The sequence below is a fragment of the Aphidius gifuensis genome, linkage group LG5 (genome assembly GCF_014905175.1).
Source record: "Aphidius gifuensis isolate YNYX2018 linkage group LG5, ASM1490517v1, whole genome shotgun sequence".
Classification (NCBI taxonomy): Eukaryota; Metazoa; Arthropoda; class Insecta; order Hymenoptera; family Braconidae; genus Aphidius; species Aphidius gifuensis.
In genome coordinates, this window is record NC_057792.1 from 5,956,465 (window position 1) to 5,976,468 (window position 20,004).

At 24.9% G+C, this 20,004-nt stretch overlaps 5 protein-coding genes across 10 annotated transcripts; 3 read left to right on the top strand and 2 right to left on the bottom strand.

Moving 5' to 3' along the window:
* The first annotated feature begins 8 nt into the window (after positions 1 to 8).
* LOC122857276 (tyrosine-protein phosphatase non-receptor type 4) lies at positions 9 to 5,159 on the top strand. 5 transcript variants are annotated; one of them, XM_044159363.1, is made up of 12 exons: positions 9 to 422; positions 1,053 to 1,264; positions 1,339 to 1,473; positions 1,545 to 1,593; positions 1,678 to 1,845; positions 1,923 to 2,043; positions 2,126 to 2,213; positions 2,344 to 2,496; positions 2,564 to 2,970; positions 3,051 to 3,207; positions 3,296 to 4,468; positions 4,555 to 5,159. In XM_044159363.1, the coding sequence occupies exons 2-12, from the start codon at positions 1,076 to 1,078 to the stop codon at positions 4,636 to 4,638; spliced, it is 2,724 nt and encodes a 907-aa protein (XP_044015298.1). In that variant the 5' UTR covers positions 9 to 422; positions 1,053 to 1,075; the 3' UTR covers positions 4,639 to 5,159. The 5 variants fall into 5 exon arrangements, with proteins under 5 accessions (XP_044015298.1, XP_044015299.1, XP_044015301.1 ...); XM_044159364.1 differs by having other exon boundaries at positions 2,567 to 2,970; XM_044159366.1 differs by having other exon boundaries at positions 2,126 to 2,207.
* Positions 5,160 to 5,542: 383 nt separating this feature from the next.
* On the top strand, positions 5,543 to 6,217 carry LOC122857363. Its single transcript, XM_044159488.1, has 2 exons — positions 5,543 to 5,704; positions 5,797 to 6,217. Exon 2 carries the CDS (start codon positions 5,797 to 5,799, stop codon positions 6,079 to 6,081), a length of 285 nt encoding a protein of 94 aa, XP_044015423.1. The 5' UTR covers positions 5,543 to 5,704; the 3' UTR covers positions 6,082 to 6,217.
* A 1,806-nt stretch (positions 6,218 to 8,023) lies between these two features.
* LOC122857272 (FACT complex subunit spt16) lies at positions 8,024 to 12,357 on the top strand. Of its 2 annotated transcripts, XM_044159359.1 has the most exons (7): positions 8,024 to 8,119; positions 8,282 to 8,412; positions 8,504 to 8,608; positions 8,693 to 11,724; positions 11,833 to 11,898; positions 12,056 to 12,160; positions 12,222 to 12,357. In XM_044159359.1, the coding sequence occupies exons 2-7, from the start codon at positions 8,344 to 8,346 to the stop codon at positions 12,226 to 12,228; spliced, it is 3,384 nt and encodes a 1,127-aa protein (XP_044015294.1). In that variant the 5' UTR covers positions 8,024 to 8,119; positions 8,282 to 8,343; the 3' UTR covers positions 12,229 to 12,357. The 2 variants fall into 2 exon arrangements, with proteins under 2 accessions (XP_044015294.1, XP_044015295.1); XM_044159360.1 differs by lacking the exon at positions 11,833 to 11,898.
* Positions 12,358 to 12,725: 368 nt separating this feature from the next.
* LOC122857358 (60S ribosomal protein L44) lies at positions 12,726 to 13,718 on the bottom strand. The gene is made up of 4 exons (XM_044159482.1): positions 13,596 to 13,718; positions 13,075 to 13,248; positions 12,876 to 12,992; positions 12,726 to 12,784 (listed from the first exon to the last, which is right to left on the bottom strand). The coding sequence occupies exons 1-4, from the start codon at positions 13,596 to 13,598 to the stop codon at positions 12,764 to 12,766; spliced, it is 315 nt and encodes a 104-aa protein (XP_044015417.1). The 5' UTR covers positions 13,599 to 13,718; the 3' UTR covers positions 12,726 to 12,763.
* A 3,434-nt stretch (positions 13,719 to 17,152) lies between these two features.
* Positions 17,153 to 19,714, bottom strand: LOC122856277. The gene is made up of 6 exons (XM_044157972.1): positions 19,612 to 19,714; positions 19,079 to 19,229; positions 18,787 to 18,957; positions 18,524 to 18,694; positions 18,244 to 18,423; positions 17,153 to 17,162 (listed from the first exon to the last, which is right to left on the bottom strand). Exons 1-6 carry the CDS (start codon positions 19,712 to 19,714, stop codon positions 17,153 to 17,155), a joined length of 786 nt encoding a protein of 261 aa, XP_044013907.1.
* Positions 19,715 to 20,004: the final 290 nt, after the last annotated feature.

A 20,004-nucleotide genomic window follows, 5' to 3' on the forward strand; every position in this document is an offset into this window, starting at 1 on the left:
GTGTGTAATTGAACAATGTTGAACAAGTTGATCCATCCAACAATAGTCCATGTAATTCTTTGAACAATAAAAACATATATTCTTTTGTTTTGGTTTATTACTCATTATTGTTATTGAATATATAAGCTATGGTGTTAATTGACAGGTGCCAAATTAGTTGATAATAATAAAAATGTTATTGTTAATAAAATAAAACAAGTGTGTTTATTAAACACAAAAAGTGTGTGACAGTAGTCAATTAGCATAGTGGTTGTTGGCGTTGTGTAGCTCTCTCAAAAATTTTTTCATTCATTCATATTTTTTAAAATCCATATGACGTTTGTGAAAGCTATTTAATAACCAATGATAAACACTCAATTTTATTATTATTATTAAATAATTATTGATTGTTTTTTTAAATAATTTGGGAAATTATAAAAAATGTAAGTATAATTGTTTGACGCACAATTGTTAGAGCGTGCTTTTTTTTTTTTTTTTTTTTGACGCCGGTGAATAAATAATAATAAAAAAAAATATAGAGTGTAATTTTTTTTTTTTTTAGTCAATTTAGATTCATCAACGAGCTTTAGATACAATTAACATCAATTAAATTTGTCTCAATTGTTAAACAAGTATAAAATCAACTGAGAAACAAAAAAAAAAATATTTCTATTTAAAAAACTTTTTTTTAAACAATTAATTTTTGTTTATTTTTTTTTTATAATTAGCATTTAATTTATTAATAATTATAAATAATTAAATTTAAAATAAATATGTTTTTATAAATTTTAAAAAATGTGTTAAATTATTTTTTTTTGTTTGAGTTAAACTATTTTGAGAATATCACGTATTAAAATCTGGCAGCAATGCCAAATATTTACAAACTTGAGTTACATAATTGTGTGTTTTAAATAGTTTTAATAATAAAGTGTCATATTATCCATGTTAAAATTGAATAAATAATATATTTTTTATTAATTAAATCACAAATGGAATGTAAATTTTAAATGATATATTTATTTTGATAATTAGAGTGTTTGTAATAGTAATAATGTTTTTTTTTTGATGTTTAGGTATTCAACAAAACAATTGGTACATGAGATGGAGGTGGTTGAAACACCTTCAGATTGTTGATATGATTGAAAGTGTATCACGTCGAGCGCTGAGTGGCTCCAGTGGGAGCTACCACGTTCGAGGAGCCGAGCTGGCGCGAGATAGAAGAATTAAAACACTTGCAGCAACTGTTGTCTTCCTCGATGATACTCAACATACATTTCAGCTTGATGTAAAAAATATAAAAATATATTTAATCAATAATTTAAAAAAAAATAAATAATCATAATGCAATTATTATTTTAGAAACGAGCTAAAGGACAAGTGTTGCTGGATTTAGTTTTTCAACATTTAGAACTTATTGAAAAGGATTATTTTGGTCTTCAGTATGCTGAAAGCAATAGTGGTAGTCCTTCAACATCTTCAAACATTGACATTATGGTATTTATATTTTTCTAATACTAAAGAAAAATATTTGTAAATTAATTTTTTTTTATATTGTTTATTTATAGCGATGGCTAGATCCAGCGAAAACAGTCAAAAAGCAAATACGAAGTAAGGGTAAAGATCATTCTTTTAAAACTAAAATTTTAATTATTAAATTACTTTTCTAATTACAATGAGAATTTTATTTTATTTTTATAGGTGGACAATTTTTCTTTCGTGTTAAATTTTATGTTTCTGATCCCAGTAAACTTCAAGAAGAATATACAAGATATCAATTTTATTTACAAATAAGAAGAGATATTTTACAGGATAGACTTCAACTTCCAATGAATCTTGCTTGTATTATTGCAAGTTATACTGTTCAATGTAAGTTTTTTTTATTATAAGGCTACTTACAATTTAAATAAATTTTATAATTGATTTTTTTTGTTAAATATATCAAGCTGAATTGGGTGATTATCATTCTGATGAACATGGTCCAGGCTATTTATCAAAACTTCAACTTTTACCTGGACAAACTGAAGAAATGGAAAAAAAAATATGTGAATTACACAAATTACACAAGTAAATAAATTAATTCTCAATTATTATTTAGTTTATTAAGCTTAATTCATTCGTTAATTAATAAATTTAATTTTAATTACAGAGGACAACTACCAGCAGATGCTGAATATAATTTTTTAGATCATGTAAAACGTCATGAAATGTATGGAGTGGAATTGCACAAGGCAAGGGTATGCATGTATACTATTGTTAGTGTGAAAAAGAAAAATATAAAATTTATCATAAACATTATTTAAAGCTAATAATAATAATAATTTAATTACAATAATTATTTATTAATATTTGATATAAATTTTTCAGGATGTTACTAATAGAGAAATTCAACTTGGTGTTACATCAAATGGCCTCGTTGTATTTTTTAATAACAAAAGAATAAATGTATTTTCTTGGTCGAAAATTGTTAAAATATCATTTAAAAGAAAACAATTTTTCATTCAATTACGGAGAGAAGAGGTAAATATAATTGATTAATCTAACAGTAAATTAAATTGATTGTTAATTTTAATTTATATTTTTTTAGCAGCTTGAAGTTACTGAAGCTATGGTAGGCTTCAATATGCAAACATATCGTAGTTCAAAAAATTTATGGAAAGCATGCGTTGAGCATCATACATTTTTCCGTCTTCACAGTCCAAAATTACGTCCACGACGTTTTCCATTAACACTCAGTAGTCGTTTCACGTATTCTGGACGTACAGAATTTCAAACAGTTGAAGATGGTAAACATCGTGCACGTGTTGAAAGAACATTTATACGTTCACCAAGTAAAAAATTAATTCATGGTGTTAATCAATTACCTGTACCAGAAGAAAAAGGTAAAATTGCATTAGCACCAGCTCGTCCACCACGACCATATGATAATAAAGTACAATCATTGGGATCTAGAGAACCACGACCAGCTTGGGGTGAAGGAAATCCAAGTGACGAGTTAGTATATTTATTATATTTATAAAATTTTAGCGTCTCACAATACTATTCAATCAAAATTGATGTAATTTTTCTTACAGAGATGAAATAAATCGTCCACATTCACAAGGAGGTGGAGCATTTTCACCAGTATTAGGATCACGTATAATAAGTTACGTTGATGATGATTCAGTTATCGAGCGTAATATTTATGATCTTCCTGATTACAGTGAACCAACAAGTTCTCCAGCTCCACAGGTAAATAAACTTAAATATATATACTTGTATGAAAAAAATATAAATAAAATAGATACTAATGAGTTTTATTTAAAAAAAAAAAATTTAGATAGTTGAGGATGGTTTAGTAACAATTCGTTTAACACCAGATGAACAAGGTCGTTTTGGTTTTAATGTGAAAGGTGGACTGGACCTTGATATGCCAATTTTGGTATCACGTGTAGCACCAAATACACCAGCTGATCGTTGTTATCCAAAGTTAAATGAAGGCGATCAAGTTGTATACATAAATGGTATTGATGTCAGTGGAATGTTACATGAACATGTTGTTAATTTAATACGACAATCACGTGATACAGGAAATGGTGAATTATGTTTAACAGTACGTCCAAATGCATTATACAATGCATTAACTGGTAATGATGAAATATCTGAAGAAGAACCACCATATCGTTATGTTCCTGATGCACCACATGCTGCTGTTGGTTCAGATGCACTTGCACAATCAATGTTATTACTTGCTGATGGTCTTGCAAGTGGTGCATTAATTGCACAATATGAACAATTATATAGAAAAAATCCTGAATTAGCATCATTAGAATCTAAAAAGGCAGAAAACCAAAATAAAAATAGATATCGTGATATATCACCATATGATGTAACACGTGTTATATTAATGGGTTGTATTAATAGTGATTATATTAATGCAAATTATGTTAATATGGAAATACCTGGTTCTGGTATTATAAATCGTTATATTGCAACACAAGGACCATTATCATCAACTGTTGCTGATTTTTGGCAAATGATACTTGAAGCTGGTTCAACACTTGTTGTTATGTTAACAACACTTGTTGAACGTGGTAGAACAAAATGTCATCAATATTGGCCAAATATTAATGAAACATTAACATTTAGAAATTTAACATTAATATCAACATCAGAAAAAACAGATGATTATTTTGTATTTCGTGAATTTATATTAAGAGATATTAATACAGGTGAAGAAAGAGATATAACACATATGCAATATTGTGGATGGCCTGATCATGGTGTACCAAGTGATTGGCGACAATTTACTAAATTTACTGAAACAGTTAGATCAGCTAGAACTGGAATGGTTGAACCAGCAGTTGTACATTGTTCAGCTGGTATTGGAAGAACTGGTGTACTTGTTCTTATGGAAACAGCATTGTGTTTAATTGAAGCTAATCAACCAGTTTATCCACTTGATATTGTTAGATCTATGAGAGATCAAAGAGCAATGATGATACAAAATGCTGTAAGTTTTTTTCTTTTTTTTTGTTAGTTAATTAATCTTTAGGTAATTTTATTAATACAATATTTTTTTTTCGTGATTTTTTATAGAGTCAGTACAAGTTTGTCTGTGAAGCAGTCCATAAAGCCTACACTGAAGGCATTGCCAAACCCCTCTTGGAGTTTAGTAGATAAAAAAAAAAAAAAAACAATAAACATTTAATAATTAAATCACAAAATTTTAAATACAAATAAATTCATAAAATTCTGTCCAATTTATTATTAGGTAAATTAATTAGATTTCAAAACGGACAATAATGTTTAATATTTAATTATTATGTCGTCCTCGAAGTGTGTGATAGAAGCCCTGATCATTCGAGGCTGTATTTTAAAATAATATCTCGTATTTTTTTTTAGTTATTTTGGACTTTCTTTTTTTTTTTTTTTTTTTTTGTGTGTCTAAATAAACATTATCAAATTTTCACGAATAAAATAAAACCTTGAATTATTTGACATTTAACAATTTAAATAAAAGATTTTTTTTTTTTTTTTCTATAAGAATTATTAATATATTTAATCATCTTGAAATTATTTATTAAAATTAACTAAAAAATAATTTTAAATACGTATATAAAAAATTAAATTATTAATCTATTTAGTATTTTTTACAAATTAAAATATCAACTTATTTGATAGTTAAAAATTCTGATTGCCAATTAATTAATTGTAGTTTTTTAAAACAAAAAAATTATATATATATATATAGAATTTTAAATTTAAAAGACAATTTGTAAACTAAAATTATAAAATTTTTAACTTTCTGTAATTAAAAAAAAAACAACAAATAAAATAAAAAATAATCATTATAAGAAATTGGTTTAAGATGCGGTAGCTGTCTAGTCTCGTTTGTTAATTTGTATTTTTTAAAAATGAAAAATAAACAAAATTATCAATTTTCTACTTGAGAAAAAATTAAAATAATTATTTATAATAAATAAAAGGTAGCCCTTGAAAAAAAAAGAGGATAAACGAAAATTAAAATAATATTTAAAAATTAATTTGGTAAATTATATGTTGGTTTGGCAATTGGGGTCGACGAATCCCTTCTCTAAAATGTGATCAGAGTAAGAGGATGACACGTGGTTAAATCAGCTACAAAATATAATTCCCACTTTGTATAAAATTCAGTATAAAAGCAAGATGACTTTCTTCATTTCGCTTAGTCTCTTGCGACGAAGTTGACTGTAACCACTAAATAATCGTAAGTAAAAAAACAAAACGAGCATTTTTTTTTTTTAACTATCAAGTAGTTTATAAATGTTTGTAATAATAATTTAATTTTATATTTAATAGATGAAGTTTCTTGTTGTATTTGCAATGGTACTGTGTGCTGTTGTTGCATTTCCACAAAAAGAAGGACAAGCATTCAGTAATGAAGCTATAAGACAAGCTCAAAGTACATATCTCATACCAAAAGATGCTAAAATTCAAAATGTACAAGAAGGTATTGAAATTGCTGCTCGTGAATCAATTCCAGGTGATCAAAAAATTAATTTATTTGAACTATTTGGAGATGAAGTACCAGCTGAAGTTATCAACAATCTTCAAAGCCAAGTTGATCAAATTGGACGCAATTAATATGGACATTAAAAAGTTTATAAAAAAAAAATTTTATTTTTTATTAAATCGACGATGATAATTAATTTATCTTAATTCAATATTTTTCTGTATTATTTTTTTATAAATAAATAAATTTTTTTTTTCAATAGAAAAATACTCTCTTGTTTTATTGTGATATTTTTTTTTCGAATTTTTTTACTTTTTGTTTTGTTAAAAAATTAAGCAATCGATTATTTAAAATGCTAATCAATAACTTTCACTCAAACGAAAGCAAAGACTATTTTGATTTGAGGATTTTTTTATTTACGTAATATTTTTTTATTGATATTTTCTAATATTTATTTTGTAATTTTAATTATTAGATATATTTTTTGTTCCATGGTAATATGTTAAATTATGAAATATATTTTACGTATTTTGTTTTTTTTTTTTTTTAAAGTAAATTTCGAGGTAGATTAGAGGTAATGTTTTTCTTTTTATTTTTTTTCCTTTGGAGAATAAAATGATGGCACGGAGAAAGTTGTTGAACGACAATATTGTGCGGTTGGTGACTTTCACCTTACCCAATGAACGAAATTGGATTTGTTATTTGTTTTTTATATTATTTTATTTAATTGTTTATTTGTTATTCTTTTTTATTTTTGTTTAATTTGAATAATTGTTGTTGTTGCATATAAATTTAAAAATGAAAGTAATGAATATAGTTTTTTTTTTTGTTTGAATTATTTATTCAAGTTTTTTTCTTTTTTTCTATTTTCAAGTTTAAATTAATGGTATAATTTTTATGACAACATAGAGTCCATGAAAATATTTAAATATTGATTTATTTATTCATATATTTGTTTGATAATAATTTATTAATTTTATTTGGTAAAAAACGTTTGAGAAGACGACGATAGTGGAGATCGAAAAAGTTCCAAAAGATCTAAGTAATATTATATTCATAATAAAAATTAAAAATTAAAAAAAAAAACTCCGTCTAAGTTGTTGGGCAATTAGAAATTAAGAATTCATAATTAATTTGTGCATAGTGATAATGTTAATTAAATAAAAAATTATAAACAAAAAACTTGGAAAAAATTGAAAATTAGAAAAGTTCATAAGCTTCTTGTTTGTTTTTATTTTTTACATAGGTATATATTTATTTTATATTATTTATGTTAATTTAATTAAACCGCGGTGAAAATATTTTTCCAAATTTCTCCGTGGTTACTCCAAATTTCTCTCATATTGGTCCATGCGGAGAAATACGGAGAATTCTTTTTGGCGTGGAAAAACAAATTAAAGTAATTAAATAGTGAATTTATTTGTTTAATTATTGTAAACAAATGGTATATAATCCTTGTTTATTATTAATAATATGTTATTAATCAAAAATTTTGTATTAATACTAATTTTTTGTTGCAAAAAAAATAAGTAGCCCGCGTATGTACATGGAAGTAGACCTCCATGCCCGCTTATTAGTATCACATAAATGTATTTTTTTACTGCACGTACTTACGGCATTTTTTTTTCATCTGCAAGACATAATAAGTTGTGAAACATTATGGTATTATGCCCTCACTCATTATCATTAACTTTTTGTTCAGACAAAAAAATCCTCTTACAACCCATATAATTTACTATTGGTTGTAGGAGGATTTTTTTGCCCGAAAACAAATCTCTGGACATTGATAAATTTGTTTTTTTCATTAATAAATAATTTATTTATCAACCCTACTTATTGAAATAATAAATTAAAATAAATTAATTGAAAAACAAAAAAAATAAAAACAATGAAACATTTGAATTTAAATCAATCATTCGCGGGGGAAAAACGAACTAGCGCCATCTCTTGTCAAACTTCAAAGCTATTATAAATAAATAAAAAAAAAAAAAGAGGGAGAGAGTAAATAAAAAAAAAAAAAAAAACAATATTTTGTTTCCGTCAACAATCCCGCCAACCCCGCCATTATTATCCTTATTATCGTTCGGGCGGTTGGACTGGCCACACCACAAAAGACAGAATTGTTTTCGGCGAGGAAGCGTTGCTTTTTTTTTTTTAACACACCAAAAGGTTCATTAAATTTTTTTTGTTTTATTATCATCTATTTGTTATAAAAAAAATGTTATTATTTTACATGTGTTAGCTATAAAATAGTGCAATTAGTTTTTCGATAAAATTAATAACCACCAAACAGCGAATATTATATCTTGTGTTTTATTTTATTTTCCACAGTTCGACATTGAAAGTTTACAGTGCGATAATTGTTATTTAACCTCAAAATAACATAACGCACAATGGCTAACGTTTCTTTAGATAAAGATACGTTTTTTCGTCGTATGAAACGTATTTATAATGCATGGAAGGTAAATTAATTGGAAAAAAAAAAAAAAAAAAAATCGAAATCGAAATCATATAAATTATTATTATTAACAATATAATTTGTTTATTTATTAGGATGGCGATGTTGGAAATGATGACAGCTTCAGCAAGATGGATTGTTTGGTGTCAGGTGTTGGCACTGATGAAGATATTGCTTACAGCAAGTCAATGGCACTTCAGGTAACATCAACAATCGAAAATTCATTTTCTATTATTTAACAATGATTATCATTTTAATGTTTATTGTTTAATAATTATTTGTAGACTTGGTTGTTGAGTTATGAACTTACTGATACAATAATGGTATTGGCTGAGAATTCAATAAATTTTCTTGCAAGTAAAAAGAAAATTGAATTTTTACGTAAAGTTGAAAATGAAAAAACTGATGATACTGGTTGTCCACAAGTAAATTTATTTGTACGTGATAAAAGTGATGAAGATAAAGCAAATTTTTCAAAATTAATACAAATAATGAAAGATAGTAAAAATGGTAAAACACTTGGTTTATTTACAAAAGAAAAATTTCCTGGTGCATTTATGGATGCATGGAGAGCAGCACTTGATAAAGAAAATTTTGATAATGTTGATGTTAGTGGAACAGCAGCATATATTATGTGTCCAAAAGAAGAAGTTGAAATATTAACAATAAAAAAAGCATGTATTGTATCAGTTGATGTATTTACAAAATATTTAAAAAGTCAAATAATGGAAATAATTGATGCTGATAAAAAAGTAAAACATTCAAAATTAGCTGAAGGTGTTAATGCAGCAATAACAAATAAAAAATATGTAACTGGTGTTGATGTATCACAAGTTGATATGTGTTATCCAGCAATAATACAAAGTGGTGGTAATTATTCTCTTAAATTTAGTGTTGTAAGTGATAAAAATATGTTACATTTTGGAGCAATAATATGTTCACTTGGTGCAAGATATAAAAATTATTGTTCAAATATTGTTAGAACATTACTTGTTAATCCAACAAAAACAATTGAAGATAATTATAATTTTCTTTTACAACTTGAAGAAGAAATATTAAAAAAATTAACTGCTGGAACTAAAATATCAGCTGTATATGATGCTGGTGTTAAATTTGTAAAATCAGAAAAACCAAATTTATTAGATAATTTAACTAAAAATTTTGGTTTTGCAATGGGTATTGAATTTCGTGAAAGTTCATTATTAATTGGTCCAAAAACTTCAGCACTTGCTAAAAAAGGAATGGTATTTAATGTTAGTATGGGATTATCTGGTTTAATAAATTCTGAATCATCTGATAAAGAAGGTAAATCATATTCATTATTTATTGGTGATACTGTTGTTGTTAATGACAATGATACACCAGCAAGTATATTAACAGTATCAAAGAAAAAAATAAAAAATATTGGTATTTATTTTGCTGATAATGATGATGATGATGAAGATGATGATGAAGGTTCTGGTAAAGAAAATGAACCTAAAAAAGACACACCAATACTTGGTCGTGGTAAACGTACAGCTGTTATTGAATCAAAATTACGTAATGAACATGGTTCTGAAGAAAAACGTAAAGAACATCAAAAAGAATTATCAAAACAATTAAATCAAATAGCACAAGCACGTTTAGCACAACAATCAAGTGGTAAAGAACAAGAAAAAATACGTAAATCAACAGTATCATATAAAAGTGTTAATTCAATGCCAAATGAACCAGAAGTTAAAGAATTAAAATTATATGTTGATAAAAAATATGAAACAGTTATATTACCAATATATTTTACACCAGTACCATATCATATATCAACAATTAAAAATATATCACAATCAATTGAAGGTGATTATACATATTTACGTATAAATTTTTTTCATCCTGGTGCAACAATGGGAAGAAATGAAGGTGGTATATATCCAAATCCAGATGCAACATTTGTTAAAGAAGTTACTTATCGTTCAACAAATACAAAAGAACCAGGTGAAATATCACCACCATCATCAAATTTAAATACAGCATTTCGTTTAATAAAAGATGTACAAAAAAAATTTAAAAATCGTGAAGCTGAAGAACGTGAAAAAGAAGATCTTGTTAAACAAGATACATTAATATTATCACAAAATAAAGGTAATCCAAAATTAAAAGATTTATATATAAGACCAAATATTGTATCAAAAAGAATGACTGGTGGTCTTGAAGCACATACTAATGGTTTTCGTTATACATCAGTACGTGGTGATAAAGTTGATATATTATATAATAATATTAAAAATGCATTTTTTCAACCTGGTGATGGTGAAATGATTATATTATTACATTTTCATTTAAAAAATGCAATAATGTTTGGTAAAAAAAAACATCTTGATGTACAATTTTATACTGAAGTTGGTGAAATAACAACTGATCTTGGTAAACATCAACATATGCATGATCGTGATGATCTTGCTGCTGAACAATCAGAAAGAGAATTAAGACATAAATTAAAAACAGCATTTAAAAGTTTTTGTGAAAAAGTTGAAACAATGATTAAACAAGAAATTGAATTTGATACACCATTTAGAGATCTTGGTTTTCCTGGTGCACCATTTAGAAGTACTGTATTGCTACAACCAACAAGTGGTTGTCTTGTTAATTTAACTGAATGGCCACCATTTGTTATAACACTTGAAGATGTTGAACTTGTACATTTTGAAAGAGTTATATTTCATTTAAAAAATTTTGATATGATATTTGTATTTAAAAATTATCGTCAAAAAGTTGCTATGGTTAATGCAATACCAATGAATATGTTGGATCATGTTAAAGAATGGCTTAATTCATGTGATATACGTTATTCAGAAGGTATACAATCATTAAATTGGGCTAAAATTATGAAAACAATAACTGAAGATCCAGATGAATTTTTTGAAACTGGTGGATGGACATTTTTGGATCCTGAAAGTGAAGCTGAAAATGAAGAAGTTGATGATGAAGAAGAAGATGATGATGCATATGAACCAACTGATATTGAAAGTGAAGAAGAATCAGATGATGATTCAGAATATTCAGAAGCATCTGAAAATTCAGAATCAGATGAAGAAGAATTAAATAGCTCTGAAGAATCTGGTAAAGATTGGTCTGATCTTGAACGTGAAGCTGCTGAAGAAGATGATGAAAATGGTGATGGTAATAATTTTAAATCATCATCAAAAAAAAAATCATCACATGGATCATCTGGTGGTGATAGACATGCATCATCCAAAAATAAACACTCATCAAGTTCAAAAGGAAAAAGTAATTCATCATCATCATCACACAGAGATAAACGTTCATCTGATAGACACAGGTAATTATTATTTAATTATAATTAATTTTATTTACTATTTCTTATTGTTATTATTACATTTTTAACAATATTGTCAATGAATTTTATGTCTTGATGGATATATTGAAGAACGGACAAATCAAAAAGTGGAAGATCACACAAAAAAATGTCTCCTTCTAAATCTTCTAGGCACAGGTGAATATTTTTCACCAATCAACAAAAACACACAAAAAATATTTATATAATATTAATCTATTTATTATTATTATTAACACTGCTTGGGATTTTATTTTTATCATTATTATTTTATTTATATTTTAATATTTTGTTTTGTGTTTTTTTTTTTTTATAGTCCCAAGAAGAGTGATAGACACGACAGACACAAATCATCATCATCAAGTGGTAAAAAACGTTCCAGAGACGACAGTGGAGATCGAAAAAGTTCAAAAAGATCTAGGTAATATTATTTATCAAATATTAATTTAACGTAATATTAATTTATCTATTTTATTTTACAGAAAGTAAATTATTCAACGTCGTGACTCTTAATCATCTGGTGGCGCATGCACTTTTTTTTTTTAATTTTCTTTTTATGCCAGCTGGACAACACTAACATAAACAATTTTTCATAATAAAAATTTTAAAATAATAATACTTTGTCTATAAGTTGTATACAATTATTTTCACTCCTGGTTATTTATTAAAAATAAAAATTTGTACATCAAAGTAAAATTAACTTAATGGGATTTTAATATCAACAAATTTTTTAGGTTATAAATGAAACTAGTTGTCGACAAGTAAATTTATTTCTACGAGATAAAGCAAATTATTCCAAGCTAATAAATAATGGATGATACTGAAAATAGTTGAACACTTGGTTTATTTGCAATAGAAAAATTTCCGGGTGGATTTATGGATGCATGTATAACAGCACTTGTTAAAAAAAATTTCGATAATGTTGATGGATCAAATGGAATGAAAAATAACATAAGAATTTAATTTATTATTAATTTTTTTTTTTATTGTTTATTGATTACAAGAATGCGAACAAAACTTAAATTTAGAACTGGATCATTTGACCCTGTAACAGATAAAAAATTAAACATTTAATTAGAAAAAATTAATTGGCAATTTAATCAATAGAATATTCTATATTTTTTTTTCGTTATTACCTTTCTTTTTTTGTCACCACCAAGTTCGAAATGCTTGCAACGTTTAAGTGGGATTTGTTTCTTGTGTTTGCATTCACTGCATTCCATTCTCAAGACAATTTTCTTGGTTGTTTTTGCCTAAAATTAGCAATTAAAAAAACCATTATTAATTAAGATGTTAATTAAATTATTAAAATTTGTTTTAGGTGTGATAAATTACCTTCTTTCTGAAGATGGGCTTAGTTTGACCACCAAAACCTTGTTGTTTACGGTCGTATCTTCTTTGACCTTGTGCAGCGGGTCTACCTTTTCCCTTTTTGTATTGGGAAACTTTGTGTACCTTGTGCACTTTGCACTTTTGGCAAAAAGTTGATCTTGTCTTGGGTACGTTAACCTAGAATTTCAATTAAAATCATTAGTTAATTTTTTCCATCTAAATTTACTATTTCTAATTCAATTTCGTTGGCAATTTTTTTTAATTTTCACTTTTTTTATTAATAATTAAACTTGATAAATAAAATAATACAGCACAATAATTATTAATAAACAATAACATCTCCACATTTTCAATTAACCTTCAATTGATTATATACATGAATAAACATTAAAATATTGCAATTTTTGTTTAAACAAAATGTCATACATTATTTTGATAACTCTTTATTTTTATAATTAATTAAGATTAATTAAATATTTCAAGATGTTATAATTTTTATTAAAAAAATTACTTCACACACTCACCATGTTGACGCGTTGTTGAAATGCCAACCGAAAAAGAGAGGGTTATTAAAAAAAAAATGGCTGAATGGCTCTCCCAGGCTCTCCTTAGATACGTTATTAATCGCAGTTTACAAATAGCGATTTATTTTGCTGTTGTTTTTGCTTTGGTTTTATTTTCATGTATAATTATTAACTACAGTTACACGATAATTACTGTAAAATTCTTTATTTATAATTGGATAATAATTTTTTATTATTATTAATAATTTTTTAATTGTTTTTAATTAAAAAAAATTAATGTTAATTTGGCGGTGTATACACGTACATAATACCGGGCAATTTTGGAGTGGGAATGCGCAATTAATCTGCGCGTAGTAATAATATTAATTAATTAAAAAATTATAAACAAAAAACTTATTGGAAAAAATTGAGAATTAGAAAAGTACAAGCTTCTTGTTAACAATTTAATTTTTAAATAGTTTAAACAAATAGTTTTTAGGGTCTCTAGTTTACGCAATCCCCCTACCACCGGAGTTTATTCTTTCGGTTGCTTTCGGTGCTCCTGAATTCAAATGATTAATAATAATAAATAGTGGTACATGTGCTTTCTTTCGTGAATTAGCTTAGCTGGCGTTTAGGACAGCTCAATCTTATATATTTTATAAACAAACAGAAAAAACCGGCTCTAATATAATTGATATTAGTAATTGTTTCTATTGTTTGTAAAATAAAAATAAATAAAAACAATGAGTGCAATTGCAAATATTGGATTGCGTCTTGTTGGAACTGCAAAGTATATTACAAATAATATTTCAACAAAATGTTTACGATCCATGTGTATTAATGGTAGTACCAACAATTCAATTACATCAGGTAAATTATACAATTTTTTTGTAATTATAAATAATATTTTAATTGATAAATTAATTTTTTTTTTTTATGTATGAGATATATATTTTTTGTTCTTGGGTTAAAACACAAATAACTTAATTAAACCACGTGTATTTCGATTGACTTGGAGTATTAATTTTTTTTTTTTTTTTTTGTTTACTTTTACTATTGACAAAATTTCTTTGTATTGAATGAATTATTTTTTATACTGTTTAATTTTAAATAATTTAAATTAGTGAAAAGAAAAAAAATATCAAGTATTATGTATTTTATATTTTAAAATATTTATTGAATTAATTTATTTTAATTTTTATTATTTATTATTTTTTTAAAGCTCAAGAAAAATCAACTGAAAACTTGAAAATAGAAAATGCTGATAAAAAAAAAAAATTCGAGTGTTCTATAATTGGAAAAAAAATTATAACATCAAGTGTGTTTTTTAACTGGTCTGGAATAACAATAAAAACACCAGAAGATAAAAAAAGGTAAGTTGAATGTTGATCAATAAGTTATTGAATGATTTTTTTGATTAATAGTTATTCAATTCATATTTTATTGAATGGAATAATATATTTACCATATAAACTACTTATGAAAAATATACATTACTATTTTACAGCTTTATTAACCCTCACACAAGTTTCATAAAAATTAGCAATGAATTGAATGAAAATAAGACAGAAAGAGCCCCAGCAGGAAAATCACCACCAATGATAAAAATTGGTAAATTTAATGCTAAACTTAGACGTGGCGAATTAACATTAGCAACACAAGAAGGCGATAAAACGTATATGTTAAATATTAATTATTAATTTTAAATACCAATTTTTTATTATATATAAATAAATTAATAATAAAGTTTTAATAAAAAATTTACAGATTTATTTTCTCTCACGGATTGTATCTCGGAGTAAAAAAATCGACTAAGAATTTAGAAAATGAAGTTGCTGCTAAAAAAAAAGAAAATGAAACAATACCATCAAAAATTGGTGAATTTAATATATTACATGATAGTAAATTAACATTAAAAACATCAGAAGGTGAAAAAAAGTAAGTTGAATTATTAATCAAAGAGTTTTTGATAGTTTTTTTTATCATTATAATGATTATTTAATTAATATCATATGTTCTGAACACCATTGTTAATAATATTTTTAATTTTATAGATTAACGACTAATCACCGCTTTTGCACTGAAACTGGAGAAGAAGTAACTAAAAATTTACAAAATGGAATTGCTGCTGAATACGTAGCTCCAAAGAAAAATGCAATATCTCCAATAATTGGCAATTTTAATTTGTCATTTAATGATCGATTAGAATTACAAAAACAAAAGAGTGATGAACTGTAAGTTGAATATTAATTAATAATTTGTTGAACCATTTATATACCTATTATAAATTTCGACTATTTATTTATATCATTGATAAATTTTTGACAATAAATATACATCATTAATATTACTATTTACTATTATTATTATTTTACAGTTATGAGGTTAGACATGGACTGAATATTACATTTGACAAAAAATCGAATGAAAATTCACTAAATGAAATAACTACTAAAGAAGAATTTCCAACTGATAAAACAATATCATCAGAAATAAATAGATGTGATGTTTTATTCAATAGCGGTGGAGTATTATTCGAGACACAAAATGGTGATAAAATGTAAGTTGAATATTTATCAAATTATACATATCTCCAATAAATTTTTAATAAAACAATGTACATTATTGACAATATTATTTTTATTTTACAGTCTTGTCCAACAGATCCTTGACATTAAAATTTACGAAGATGGTTCAGCAACAAGTATTGATGTTACCCCGCATTTAAATATACTTTCTCCAGTTGAAGAATAAAAATATTTATTTATTTATGTCAGTACAACATAATAAATAAATGAGACATTTTTGCTACAGTATAGATAAATGATAATAAATAATATGAAATAAATATATGAAAAACGAAACATACATAAAGCCTATATACTTTTCTGATGTTAAATTTTGTGTTTTTAAGAAATATTTATTATTTTCTAGAGCTTACTTTTTTATCTTCATATTTCTCTATAAATTTGAAGAATTCTTTTTATTTTTTTTTTAGAGGAATTGAAGTTTTCATTAGAAACATAAAACTACTAAAGAAGTATTTTATTTTTTATGAGACTAATTACCTCCTTTTCCTTATAATTCCCTTATTTTTTAAATGATAATATTAGAATTCATTAGAAAAATTAAGGTCTTTTAACAGGATCATAGAACTACCAAAGAGGTATCTCATTTATTTTCCGACTTACTTCTTTTCCCTTATAATTTCCTTATTTTTTAAATAATAATGTTAAAATTTATTAGAATTAAACTAAAGTTTCGTAACAGGAATATAGAACTACTGAAGAGGTGTATTATTTAATTTCCCGACTGGCCTCTTTCTCCGTATAATTTCCTTTTTTTTTTTAAATAATAATATTAAAATTCATTAGAAAAATGAAAGTTTTAGAACAGGAATATAAAACTCCTAAAGAGGTATTTTTTTTCTTTTAATTACCTCCTTTTTTTCATAATCTCCTAATTATTACGAAAATAGTATTGGAATTTAATAGAAAAATTAAAGCTCTGTAACAGGAACCTAGGACTATTTATAAAAAGGTACCTTATTTTTTTTTTAAACCACCTCCTTTCTTTTATACTTCTCTAATCATTCAAAAAATAATATTTAAATTTAATACAATAATTAAAGTTTCGTAACAGGAACATAGGAGTACTAAAGAGGTTTGCATTGTTTTGAAACGATATCTTCCTTCACTTCATTATATCTTTGTAATACGACTATGTTCCTCATACGAAACTTCGATTTTTTTTGAAAAATTTAAGGGATATTTCGCAATTGTTATAGGGAAATAAAATGTAAAAGAAGTAAGCTTCATTAAACATTGCACACCTCTTTAGTAAGCTGATGCTCTTAATACGAAACTTTAATTTTTCCAAACAAATTATAAGGGAATTTTCGGACTTATTAGGAGAACTTTAAGTCAAGGAAGTCAGTTTTATAAAACAATAAATACCACTTAAAACTATAAATAAAACACTCAGAAAAAATAAAAAATTAGAAAAGTACAAGCTTCTTGTATGTTTTGTTTTATATATATATATATACTTCATATTATTTATTATAATTTATAATTTATAATTTATCTATACTGTAGCGAAAATGCCTCATTTATTTATTATGTTGTACTGATATAAATAAATAAATATTTTTATTTTTTAACTGGAGAAAGTATATTTAAATGCGGGGTAACATCAATACTTGTTGCTGCGCCATCTTCGTAAATTTTAATTTCAAAGACCCGTTGGACAAGACTGTAAAATAAAAATAATATTGTCAATAATGTATATTTTTTTATTAAAAATTAATTGAAGATATGTATAATTTGATAAATATTCAACTTACATTTTATCACCATCTTTGGTCTCGAATATTACTTCACCGCTATTAAATAAAACATCAAATCTATTTATTTCTGATGATATTGTTTTATCATTTAGAAATTCTTTCTCAGGTGTTATTTCATTTTGTAAATTTTCATCCGATTTTTTGTCAAATTCAATATTCAGCCCATGCTTGAAAACATAACTGTAAAATAATAATATAGTATTATCATAAATGATGTATATTTATTATCAAAAATTTATTAAAGATATAAATAAATAATTGAAACTGATAATAGATAAATAAATGGTTCAACAAATTATAAATTAATATTCAACTTACAGTTCATCACTCTTTTGTTTTTGTAATTCTAATCGATCATTAAATGACAAATTAAAGTTGCCAATTATTGGAGATATTGCATTTTTCTTTGGAGCTACGTATTTAGCAGCAATTCCATTTTGTAAATTTTTAGTTAATTCTTCTTCAACTTCAGTGCAAAAGCGGTAATCAGTTGTTAATCTATAAAATAAAAATTATATCATCAATGATGTTCAATATATATATTATATTAATTAAATAATCATTATAATAATAAAAAAAAAAACATAATTCAACTTACTTTTTTTCACCTTCTGATGTTTTTAATGTTAATTTACTATCATGTAATATATTAAATTCACCAATTTTTGATGGTATTGTTTTATCTTCTTTTTTTTTAGCAGCAACTTCATTTTCTAAATTCTTAGTCGATTTTTTTACTCCGAGATACGATTCGTTAGAGAAAATAAATCTGTAAATTATAAGTAAGTTTTATTCACCTAATAAAACATCAATGATAAAATAAAAATTACTTTTAAAATTAATAATTAATATTTAACATACGTTTTATCGCCTTCATGTGTTGCTAATGTTAATTTACCACGTTTAATTGTTGCATTGAATTTACCAATTTTCATCATTGGTGGTGGCTTTTGTACTGCTAATTTTTCTGGCCTATTTTCATCCAATTCTTTGCTAATTCTGATTATACCTGTGTGAGGGTTGTTAATAAAACTGTAAAATAATAATGTATATTTTTTATAAGTGGTTCATAAGGTAAAATATTGATTAAATAATTTTATTAATCAAAAAAATCATTTAATAAATTGTTGATTAACATTATCTATCAACTTACCTTTTATTATCTTCTGGTGTTTTTATTGTTATTCCAAAATCATTAAGAAATAAATTTGATGTTATAATTTTTGTTCCATATATAGAATACTTGAAAGTTTTTTTTTCATCAGCATTTTCTATTTTCAAGTTTTCAGTTGATTTTTCTTGAGCTTTAAAAAAATAATAAATAATAAAAATTAAAATAAATTAATTTAATAAATATTTTAAAATATAAAATACATAATACTTGATATTTTTTTTCTTTTTAATAATTCAAATTATTTAAAATTAAACAGTATAAAAAATAATTCATTCAATACAAAGAAATTTTGTCAATAGTAAAAGTAAACAAAAAAAAAAAAAAAAAAAATTAATACTCCAAGTCAATCGAAATACACGTGGTTTAATTAAGTTATTTGTGTTTTAACCCAAGAACAAAAAATATATATCTCATACATAAAAAAAAAAAAATTAATTTATCAATTAAAATATTATTTATAATTACAAAAAAATTGTATATTTATTCTGATGTAATTGAATTGTTGGTACTACCATTAATACACATGGATCGTAAAACATTTTGTTGAAATATTATTTTGTAATATACTTTTGCAGTTCCAACAAGACGCAATCCAATATTTGCAATTGCACTCATTGTTTTATTTATTTTATTATTTTACAAACAATACAAAACAATTAACAATATCAATTATATTAGGGCCCTTTTCGGTTTAAAATATAAAGATTTGAGCTGTCCAAACACAGTTAAGTTCATTGTGAGCAGTTTACGTGCCACTATTTATCTATTTATTCCTTTTATAAAAGAATACAGTTCAAAGAGGTTTCACGTGGCAACGTTTATTCGTCATTCTATTGGCCATTTGACTAATAATCACATTAGCTCACCACACAATACATAATGTTCGATACATTTAATAAATCGAT